This window comes from Biomphalaria glabrata, chromosome 5, assembly GCF_947242115.1.
Source record: "Biomphalaria glabrata chromosome 5, xgBioGlab47.1, whole genome shotgun sequence".
Classification (NCBI taxonomy): Eukaryota; Metazoa; Mollusca; class Gastropoda; family Planorbidae; genus Biomphalaria; species Biomphalaria glabrata.
This window is the reverse complement of record NC_074715.1, coordinates 27,846,095-27,858,290: the sequence shown is the minus strand read 5'-3', so window position 1 is coordinate 27,858,290 and position 12,196 is coordinate 27,846,095. Positions and strand designations below refer to the sequence as shown.

Genomic DNA, 12,196 nt, shown 5'->3' with positions numbered 1-12,196 from the left:
TAGAAGGCCTACCAGTGTTACAGACGTGTACGATATAGGCCTACTACATACACAACGTAAACCTACAGTTCCTTTGGTCTCTTTTTTTCCCCCTCATTGTAAATGGATTTGTATGTGTATGTGGAACTATAAAAACAACTCATGAATGTCTGTCATATTTTGTGTTCTAAGTTCTATTGATCAAAGAACATAAATGTCAGGTCTTAACGCTCTGTTGTGACATTAAGTTCTAGTCATTCTTAATGAAATAAGTACATCGCCTTTTTACGTTCTTACACTTTAACAAATAATGTGATCAAAGGCTGTTTGCTTTGGGTTATTGCGGACTTAGGCCTAATGCGGACTACTTAACAGGGGTCCCACTAAAATATATAATTTTTTGACTAACTATACTATATTTATGCTTGGTGCTTTAGCATAACTTGACATCAACATTGTTTGAATCATCTATTTTTGTTGTTGGTGCTGCGCTGTGGCTCCTCTGGTAGAACTTATTGTGTCTAATGTTTTGAAATACCGGCTAGAACTCATGAAATAAGAAGCGAAAATTGAGTAAGATAAAATAAATATTTCTATGGTAGATTAAGCATGAAGACATGATCTTTTGTGTCTAAGTTTATATAGGCATGTGTATATGCATGCATACATATGTGTATGTGCTCACATATATGGATAACAAACATGTTTCTACTTGATTGTGCTACGTTGACCTGGGAACCTGTCTGTGATGAGCTAAGGTGTAGAGCTTAGTTGGAAAAGGGAATACTTCACAAGGCAGGGACACAGAGCTTGAGGTGTTGACGTAGGCTTTACAACTAAGAAATATACAATCTGTAGTAAAATCTTGTTAGACCCGGGGTCGTGCTGGTTCAGATCACTCTTCGAAATCACCAGGTGGCGGTTGTCGCCCTGATTTCTGCCTATAAAGAAACTACGCGTCACGTGACGGATAGGGGGGAACCCGTTCGCACTTGGGAGTCTCTTCGTTTGGCTGTTGATTGCCGCACGCCAGTAAGACTACTGTCAAGCCCCCATACAGTCTACAGACTTCATTCAATGCATGCGATGTCTTTGTGATATATTTTGTTGTTGTACTTTGACTGTAATGAGAGTAACATCAGGCTACATTGAAACGTAAAAGCTTTCTTGTGTTTACAGTACTCTAAGTGAGAAACAAAAATATTCAAAAGAAATAAGAATTAAAAAAAAAAGAATAACATTTATAAACATATATACAGTATTACAGTATTGTATCACTACTGGACACTTAGTTAAGTAGGACGTAATAATTTTCTGTAACGTCTGTTATGTATAAGATAAGATCTGATCTGTTTTGCTTCCATCTCCTCTTACTGTCGCCTACTTCAAGTGTACAACTTTTACTTGGATGTGTCTTCTCTGTCTGCCCAGGTATTATTGATGTTCCAGAGAGTATCAAAGGTTGCAAATATTTGAGATCCATCGATGCCAGCGTCAATCCACTTGGCAAGTATGTACACATATACAAGTAATGTTTGTGTTTGTCTACAAACATTCGTTTCCGCACTCACTTTCCTCCCCTTTTTCAATCCTTTGTGTGTATCATCTGAGTGAAATGAATGCTCCATCATTAATGAATGTTTGTTTTAATAGTGCTGTTGACTGTTGTTATGTACTCATTGGTGTGATTGTTTTTTGTTTTTTTTTTCTTTCCACCATTTCTTTCTCTGTGATGTTTTTACATACAATTTGGTTTAGTTTTCATTAATAACTATTATATTCATGTTATTCTTGTGTATAAAAGTTACTTTACAATCATATTTGGAGGGAGACAGTTACTTTCTCTTCAAAGATAGCGCGGAAAGGACAATAAAACGTAGCTCAGTGATTTGAACAAGAGAATCCCTCTAGATCTAGATTTGAACAAGAGAATCCCTCTAGATCTAGATTTGAAGAAGAGAATCCCTCTAGATCTAGATTTGAACAAGAGAATCCCTCTAGATCTAGATTTGAAGAAGAGAATCCCTCTAGATCTAGATTTGAACAAGAGAATCCCCCTAGATCTAGATTTGAACAAGAGAATCCCCCTAGATCTAGATTTGAACAAGAGAATCCCTCTAGATCTAGATTTGAACAAGAGAATCCCTCTAGATCTAGATTTGAACAAGAGAATCCCCCTAGATCTAGATTTGAACAAGAGAATCCCCCTAGATCTAGATTTGAACAAGAGAATCCCTCTAGATCTAGATTTTAACAAGAGAATCCCTCTAGATCTAGATTTTAACAAGAGAATCCCTCTAGATTATTCGTATTTAACTGGGTAAGTAGTTGGTTTAGTGCAGGGGTCTCAATCTCATTTCAGCATGTGGGCCACAGTGGAACGTAGCAACCATTCAGCGGGCCGCACCACAAAAAGAGAATGTTTTTTCATTAAATTTTAGGAACACTACTGTCACTGCAGTTAAATGCTAAAATAAAGTTTTTATAATTATTAATTACATTTAGTGTAGTTTATTACATGCACAGGCAGTTAGGTTTACCAAAATAAGTTGACGTTGTCTCTGTCACTAATTAAAAAGGAGAAACTGTAGTTCCCCCCCTCCCCCCCCCCAAAAAAAAATAAAAAGACAACTATAATTACTAGGCCTACTGCAGATGGCTCGTCACTCATGTTTCTGTCTACTCAGCTGAGAGCGTCTGGCAGAGACCAGACCATCGACCTTAGGCCTGAAGTCGCGTGTAGTGGCAAGCCGCAAGGTTGCTCTCAGATGCTTATCAGTCAGTCTTGATCGTAATGCTGTTTTGATCTTCATTCTGGAAAAAACTGTTCGCAAACTACGTACTCCCAAACATCGCTAGAATTCTAGCAGCTGCGCAGAATAAGTTTGGAAACTTCTCTCTGGGAAGTAACTGGTAGAAATCTGGAACACCAACATCAGCGTATTTTTGCTTCAGAACAGTGTCATACTGCAGGTCCAGTGTAGTTCCATCTGGACTTCCTCAGTAACGTTTTTCATTTCAACTGCGAACGAAGTGGCAACAAGGAAAAACTGTGGTTCGAGAGCAGTGAATTGCTGAAAGCGGTGTTCAAAATCTTCCTAGAGTCTAGAGAGGATGTCTCCGTAGTCTTTCAGACGCTGTGGTTTAACCGTAATGCACTGTAGAAAAGACAAAAGAGCCAGGTTTCCATCTGCCAGCTGAGTGGCCTACAAAGTCAGCTTGTATCTGAATGATTTGATGCGGTCAAACATCACGGTAATCAGCTGCTTTGTGCTCTGTAGTTGTGAATTGAGTGCATTGAGATGTTGCGTGATGTCAGTAAGAAAAGCAAGATCCGACAAAACATTGGGTCCCTTAGCTGAGGTATGTCTCAGTCTTTCATTGCCTTGAACAATGCTATTTCCCGTTCAAAAAACTCTGCTGCACTTTTTCGGGACTCAACCATCTGACTTCCGTATGATAAAGCAACTCTCCGTATTCCGTTTCTAAATCAGCTAGAAATGACACAAACTGTCTGTGGTTGAGACCCCGTGCACGTATGAAGTTCACCGTCTTCACGACAACATCCATCACGTTCTTCATTTGTAGACTTTTGCCACAGAGTGCTTCTTGGTGCAGAATGCAGTGTATGGCTGCAAAAGGTCCCGCCAAAGTGAGCTGATACCGTTTTTCTACCATTAATCCAACAACACCAACCTTCTCTGAACACATTGCTGGTGCACCGTCTGTAGCCACTGAAACAAGTTTTCTCCCACGGTAGCCCACACACCTGTCAATACAAGCTTCCAGTTCTTGAAACACGTCGTGTCCAGTCGTCGTTCCTTTCATGGCTAGTAAGTCCAATAGCTCTTCAGCAATGTTCAAGTTTTCGTCGACCCCACGAATGAATACGGCCCAGTATGCGGTGTCTGTTACACCAGTAGACTCGTCCAGTGCAATGGAATATGCTACAAAGTCTTTTGCAGCGGCAATCAGTTGCTGTTGAACATTTGTCGCTGACTCGGTGATCCTGCTTGCAACTGTGTTCGCAGACAAACGTATGCCTTCGAAGAGTTTCTTTTTCTCGGGGCAGATAATTTCACACGCCTGTAGCATACACTCTTTTACAAACTGGCCTTCAGTGAATGGTCGTGATGCCTTTGCTATCGTCTCGCTAACAACAAAGCTTGACTTCACAGAATCTTCACTTGCAGTGGGCGGACACCTCATTTAATGATTTGTGCAGTTGTAAATCATTTCACGGCGTATATGTGATCATTGTAAATTTTATCTATTTTTTTTTTTTTTGAATTCGCGGACGTGGCCGCGGGCCACACAAAATTGTTTTTTGGCCCGCGGGCTACGTGTTTGAGACCCCTGGTTTAGTGTAAGAAGTTTTAACCCTAAAATTGTATAATAGAGCGAACACAGAAGAGTTCTTTTTTCATAGAATATTTTATAATGGTCCCAATAGGACAAAGAGGTTACAGCCTCTCCATGTAAAATAAATGTCTATGCCACTACGTAGCATCCAGTATTACAACAGAAAGTATATAGAATGAGGCGTTCGAAGAGTTTAACCTCCAATAATTATTGTAATATTTTTTGTTAACCTAAGTAAAGGAGAAAGTTGCCAATATCAATTTGTACAGAAGTCGTATTTTTAAAAAAATCGTTGATATTAACCTATATCCTATCCTTTTGAATATTTTGTTCTTTATTTCTGCTAAGTTGGCTTAATATAATTTGTTATTAACCTATATCCTATCCTATCCTTTTGAATATTTTGTTCTTTATTTCTGCTAAGTTGGCTTAATATAATTTTTTTTTTAAATTGTAAATTCATATTCATGATTTAAAGATGTTTTTTTAAATGTTTCTAATGTTAAAATAGATATGATCTCTCTCTCCCTCTATCTCTCCGTGCTCTCTTTCTCTCGCCTATAGGCCTACATGACTTGTAAGAAAGGAAAAATATTTTCAAAATATTTTTTTTTCTGTTTCAAGTATGTAAGAAATTTTGGTCTTTTCTCTGGTGCCGGCTATTAAATATGATAGAGATTTCTATCCATTTCTTTCTCCCTCTACACAGTCCTCGACATAGACAACTAAATTTGTGTTTGATTTGTGTGACGCTCTTTCAAAATCAAAAAGTTATTGTTTTGATCGTTTTCTTAACTGCCGTCTGCTACGAACATTTTTTTTACAACGCTTCTCATTTTGATTTAGCTCTACAGTTTCCTAATCCCCATTTCATCCTTGTACACACGTCTAACGATATGATCCAGTTGTTTAGTGGATAGTCTAAAGCTGTTTGAATAAACTAAACTAGAGTGCTTATAACAAATATGATGTAAGTTTATTGAACAAACATCTTGTCTATAAACTTCTGCTAGGGATTTGTGCTGTTTGATCACAGGAATGAGATTACCAGTCAATCTAGATTGATATGATATCGATTCTATAAAATCTGTGTTTAGCTAGGTTCGGACAACATCAGAAGTAGTACCTTCAATTTTGTTTTGGCTCGAAGTGACTTGAACAATAGAAGATGCATCCAAAACCTTGTTTAAAAGCAGAGGCAGACAATACAAAATTAAATAAAATGTCAAAAAACATTTAGTCTGAAACTTTTGCCTTGAATGGAATCTCTGTCAATGACACGCCTACCATTCTGCTGCCTTTCAATCGCTTTCTCTGTCTGCATCTTCTTTTTTTTCCCCCCTCTTAACTACTGTTGCCTAAAAGAAGTTCTTTGCGAGCCATGAGGACCTTGTGAGATGGCCAAATTGTTGTAGTTGTTTTTTTTGTTTTGTTTTTTGGGGCTCACAAAAATGGGCCTATAACGGTTTGGATTTGTGAATGCAATTTTCGCTCTAGTTGGTTTGTGAACTTATGTATGACTTTCAAACAAACATTGTTGATGTACATTTCATGTGGGTCTGTCATGAACGTGAAACACGAGAAGAATCACAGAGAAACTGCACAAATGCCAGTCACAGCAGTTTTATTATTATTGGTTTGTTTTTTTAATGTGAAGGTTTAGTTTCCTTAAGACTATCCATTTTTCTTCTGAATTACTCCGCTAGAGATTAAAATAACTAGGACATCAATGATGGAATGGTTTGACTATCATTTTAAGAGAATCGTTCTTGATGACTATGGGATGTATTTCAGCTATAACACCAATTCATTTCACAAGTAAATATTTTCATGAGCCTCGAAATATCGTCTTGGGTTTTTTCTAGAAACACATCTTGTTGTCATTTCACTCTTGAAACTGTAGAGATCAGACGAATAGAATAAAACACAAATAGGCACGACATGGCTTGAACATGTGCCGATGGGCAGAATAACAAGATTATTGTATAATGAACAGATTAGAATTGCTGCATGAATTAAGTATGGAATCCTAGAGCTATGAAATACCTGGTGAATGGAAATGAACTGTACACGATGTTTTGCCCCATAATTAATGTAACTAGGCCATTACACATACGTGAACGATTTTTTCTCTCAAAAACTGACTGGCACCAAGAAGTGCAACACTTTGCTTGTAGCTAGATCAAATAATCCCCATCCAATAAAAACTTAGGACTTACTTTCAAGTTATTGCCCTTTTTAAAACGACTTGTGCTATTCCTACCCCCCCCCCTTTTTTTTTTCTCCTCTTTTTCCCCCTCCCTCTTATCTTGATAGAACTTCCACCTTGCCTTGCTACGAAGTTTTTTTCAAAACATGATTTAATCTCCCATTTTGAAAGGACTATTATCTCTTCTTATTCGCTAGCTAGGTCGTCTCCAAGTAGATTTAGTAGCTATTCAAAGATGAAGTTACAAGATTATGGGGTGGGGGCTTTTTATGTTTGAAAAATCAGATGCTTCTAGTAGATCTATAAATAAAGTTAGTGCAGACTTGAAAGTATGACTCCTCTACCTGTTATTCCAAATAATTTAAATACATATTTTTTTTCGTTATGTTAATGTCTTTAAGGCTTAACAATTAGTATTTGAATCCTATGCGGTCACGTGACCTAGGCTAGCTAAGCTTGAATCTCAGAATGTTAGGGCTTTTAAAGCAGGTGATGGAACAATGGGGTGACTGTGTAGGAAGCTGGTTGGGTCCATATTGGGTTCACTGGATCAGTACACATGGTCAAAGAATTTCTTGAGTCAACGAAGACATTTTTTTAGTTGTTTTTGTTTTCATGGAGAAGGGCGGAAAGAGAGGAGGGGTTTGCGTTGAGTTTTGAGGGAGGGGAAGAGGTAATTAAAGTGGAGAACATGTCTATAACCTAAAAGTCAGTTGTGTCATCCAGGTATAGCACTAAATTTTAGAATAACTCCGGCTGTAAATGGTGCATAAAGGATTTATAGTAACAAGTGAAAGCATACGAATTAGTGATATGAATTCAATTATTTTTTTAACTCATCTTGCTTAAACCGGAAACTGACAAGATTCTGAGACTATTATTATTATATAGAGTCTGTAGATTTGCATTAACCATCCCACTTAGACAAATGAGACATTATTTTATACAACCCTTCAATAAACTAGTGTTAAAACGAAGGCTAAGAGCCTACATTCTCTGTGTGTTAAGGAATGGGAGTATAACGTTGAAACGTGGATCTATTTATCATGGGCGTAGCCAGGGGGGGGGGGGTTCTTGGGGTTCAAACCCCCCCCCCGAAATGAAATCCCCCCCCCCCCCCCGCAGGGGGACGGGGACGGAATTAAGTGACTGATTTTTGCTTTCATTTTGTTTATTTTAGGTGATATTTTAATACTAAATCATCACTTACCACAGCACAGCCGAGGCAGTTTTGAGTTAAAAACCCTCTACCAGGGGGTTTTGAGTTTAAATCCCCCTACCAGGGGGTTTTGAGATTTTAAAAACCCCTATCAGGGGGTTTTGAGATACAAATCCCTCTACCAGGGGGCTTTGAGTTTAAAACCCCCTACAGGGGATTTTAAACCCCCTACCAGAGGTTTTTGCAGTTAAATCCCCCATCTTCTATAAAACAAAACAAAAAAAAAATGCAAACAACAATCCCCAAATTCCAACAGCACAGTTGAGGAAGATTTTGATTTTAAAACCCCATCCTAAATTTACGATAACCCCATCTTCAATATAAAAAAAGCAAATTACACACTCAAAATTCTATGAGCGTAGCCAAAGGGGTTTTGAGTTTAACCCCCCTCCCCCTTCCAGTTGGGGTTGAAGTTAAAAAGTACCTCTTCAATGTAAAAAAAAAAAAAGCAAATTACACACTATAAAATCTATGAGCGTAGCCAAAGTGGTTTTGAGTTTAAATCCCCCTTCTCCATATGGCTTTTTCTTTAAAGTTTTAAACCCCTCCAGATGGTTTTGAGTTTAAAATTCCCCTACAGAGCGTTTAGAGTTGAAAACCTCTCTCTTCAATATTATTTTAAAGCAAACTACAGTCACCAAATTCTATGATCGTTGCTAAATGGGGTTTTGAATTAAAAACAAAACAAACAAAAAAAAAAACAGAGATTTTTTAGTTTAAAACCCCTCAACAGATGATTTGACGAAAACAATTTTTTTTTTCGATATGAAATCTAAAGCGAAATACAGGCATGTAATTCCAAGAGCGTAGTCAAGAAAGGTTACAAATTTCTACCAGTGGCTTGGGCTCCATTAATTAAGTGTGAATAGTCTTCTGCCGAAATTGAAAATCATTAAATGTGTCTCAACAAAGATGGCTAAGACAGATTTTAGGAGTCAGTCATAGAGATCGGGTCTAAATCAAAGAAATCATATGCCGAACTGGGAGTCGAATCCTTAGTAAGGTTGGGACAGAGCGTCACATGAGGTTTTGCGGGACATGTTTTCCGACAAAATGAATTACGCAAAATAAGAGTTGCGGAAATAGCTTGCCGGAAAATGCGCCGAACGGCGCGAGAGGGTTCAAGTCAGTAAGAATAGCACATTAGGTTTTTGAAATAAAACTTTTTAATAGCAAGATAATGCACTGTAGATACCTCAGAATATGCATTTTGTTGGCTTTCAATACCAGAAATAGTGCTCGGCGGCGGGGCTTCGCCCCGCGCTGGGGAAGCGCTGCAAACTCCCCCTGACCCCCTTGCTATCAAGGGCGGGGAGTCTACAATAAACAATAAACGTCTTCCGAAAGGGTCAGAATGTAATAAAGATTAATTATGTACACACACACACACACACATATATATTTATATATATTTTTTTTTCGCGGGATTCCCCCCCCCCAAAACCCTCCCCGAAAAAAAATCCTGGCTACGCCCATGCTATTTATACTTCGAGGTCTTAGCAATTAGGCTCTTGTGCAGACTGACACTAATATTTTTAGCACAAATGATGAGAAACAATAATCAATGATCAATTTTTCATTTCTTATAAACTGATCTTTGTATTACATTGAAGACCAGAGTGTACGAGGAAATAAAGAACACTGATGTTAAGCGTGAGGGAGGGAGGGGGGGGGGCTGCAATAAACTTACACTACGTGAGGAAAGTGGGCGGGACACCTTGGCGTCAGAAAGCCATTTCATTCCATAGCACAGGCTACGCCATGCATGATCGTAGGTGGAATGGGGAAACAAAAAAAGGGGTGGGCTGGTTATAGTTTCTTTTAGTATTTTGAAAGGTGAAGGAAGTTCGAATGTAACGGAAGAATGCTGGGAAATTCTGCTATGTATTAACTAATATTTATAGTTAACACATCATATTAAAAAACTAGACGGTCTGAACCTATCAATGGAATCTTTGCTTACATATGTCAGTGAACTGTCTTTGCCTGCTTTATTTAAACAAAGGATTGCATGGAAAGCATAAATTATAAATGCTATATTTCGATCCGCCATCACGTAAATTATAAATGCTATATTTCGATCCGCCATCACGTAAATTATAAATGCTACATTTCGATCCGCCATCACGTAAATTATAAATGCTATATTTCGATCCGCCATCACGTAAATTATAAATGCTATATTTCGATCCGCCATCACGTAAATTATAAATGCTATATTTCGATCCGCCATCACGTAAATTATAAATGCTATATTTCGATCCGCCATCACGTAAATTATAAATGCTATATTTCGATCCGCCATCACGTAAATTATAAATGCTATATTTCGATCCGCCATCACGTAAATTATAAATGCTATATTTCGATCCGCCATCACGTAAATTATAAATGCTATATTTCGATCCGCCATCACGTAAATTATAAATGCTATATTTCGATCCGCCATCACGTAAATTATAAATGCTATATTTCGATCCGCCATCACGTAAATTATAAATGTTATATTTCGATCCGCCATCACGTAAATTATAAATGTTATAATTTGAAGCCCCCCCCCCCTCCAGCCTTGACAATACAGGTATTTGAAGCTCCTTGCGGTACGACCTCAGCAAACACACAAACACAGTTATTATCACCAGCTTAAAAACTAGAGTTAGATGTTTAGGGCCTGTCATACAATAGATTGAGCTGTCAGTCTTATCACAATGGGCACAGTTCTTTCCCCTTTCTCTTCTCTGTTAAGCCTCCTTACCCATCTCACTAGCCTATATACAAATCAAAAAACATTATTCTCTCTCGCTCCAGTTTCTTTTCCGTCTGTGACTGTCCGTCCCTCATTTTCTCTTAGCATAAAAATACTTTTACTTTTTTTTATGTTTTTCTTATAAGGAGAAAGTTGATCTGTACTTTGGAGTTTGAAAAAACATTTTTTTTGTTTTTATTTTAAAAAAAATTGATTTATTAAAAACAACAACAAAAAAGCAACAATTAGTTGTTAAGCATTATAAAACTCTCCCCTCTTTAATAAAGGCCTATTACTAGTATTAGCATCCATGTTTTCTTTTTCTCCTAATATTCTCTTTTTTTCTCTCCATATTTCTCTCAAATTTATATTCTCTCTTTTTCTCCATAGTCTCTCTTTATATTCTCCCTTTCTTTCTCTTTTCTCTATGTTCTCTTTTCTCTCAATCTTGAACTCTTCTCTCCTAAAAACTTTACATTTTGTCTCCAGGCTACCTGAGGGATTTACTCAGCTGTCCAACCTGACTCATCTGTTTCTGAATGATACTTTCTTGGATTACTTACCTGGCAGTTTTGGAAGGTGAGCTTGAGATCTATTGGTAGGCTTACTCTTTTTCTGATAGTTTCAAACTTTGTGTTATAGGACACACCTAGACAGAGGGAAAAAATAGATTCAGTTCAAGTTGTACGGAGTGGCTTGACAACCACTTAATCTCTGACTATTGAAATTATCAAGTTCCTTGATGTTTAATATTGGTTTCTATTGGTAATACCTAGTTGTATATGATGATTATATGTTGACTTCAGAATGGTAAAACTTCGAATCCTTGAAATGAGAGAAAATCATCTGAAAACTTTACCGAAGTCATTTGGTCGTTTGACTGACCTTGAAAGACTTGACATTGGGAATAATGAGTTCACAGAATTGGTGAGTACACTTTGAGAAATTCTTTTATGAGAATTTTTATAATTTGGATATATATATATATTGACAAGTATTACAAATGACTGGTAGTTACTTCAATAAACAATTTGACTTCATTTCTTTGTTATAAAGTTATTGCTGTAATTGTAATTAGTGTAAAATTGGTTTATGGACTATTAAAGTATTCATTATCTGTGGCTTGAAATCTATTTTATATTGATTTACAGATTTATTCTAGGTAGGCCTACTATATGTACTCTAAGATTTATGTCACATAAGCTTATGGATTGACTAAGTATTTCTAAAATGTAGCTTAAATATTATATATCTTCCATTTATTCTTATCTTATCTTATATAATACAGACGTTACTTCAAAAAAGAAGATGATTACGTCCTACGCGTCATGCATTTAGTCATGCATATTAACCAATGACTTAAATTCTGCCAAGTCACTGGTTTTCCTGGCTAGCTCAGGCAACCCATTCCATGCTCTAATAGCACTAGGGAAGAAGGAGTATTTGTACAAATTTGTCCTAGCATATGGGACGAGGAATGTGCCTTTATCTTTGTGTCTTTCAGAGTATTTTATTAAATTTTGTTTTTGTATTTGAAGATTATGGTTCAGTGTTTTATGTATTATTGCTACTTTACTTTTGAGCCTTCTGTCCTGAAGGCTTTCTAAATTTAGTGATTTTACTAAAGGTGTTACTCTAGTCAAATGTGAATATTCGTTTGTTATGAATCGCACTGCTCTAT

At 37.1% G+C, this 12,196-nt stretch overlaps 1 protein-coding gene across 4 annotated transcripts in view; it reads left to right on the top strand.

The window, feature by feature from the left end:
* Positions 1-12,196, top strand: part of LOC106069769 (erbin-like) — an 82,240-nt gene that overhangs the window by 54,433 nt on the left and 15,611 nt on the right. For all 4 annotated transcript variants that reach the window (XM_013229505.2, XM_056029312.1, XM_013229506.2 and 1 more), the window contains 3 exons: positions 1,411-1,489; positions 11,005-11,094; positions 11,322-11,442. In XM_013229505.2, the coding sequence (XP_013084959.2) occupies positions 1,411-1,489; positions 11,005-11,094; positions 11,322-11,442 (290 nt within the window). The remainder of the gene's footprint in view (positions 1-1,410; positions 1,490-11,004; positions 11,095-11,321; positions 11,443-12,196) is intronic.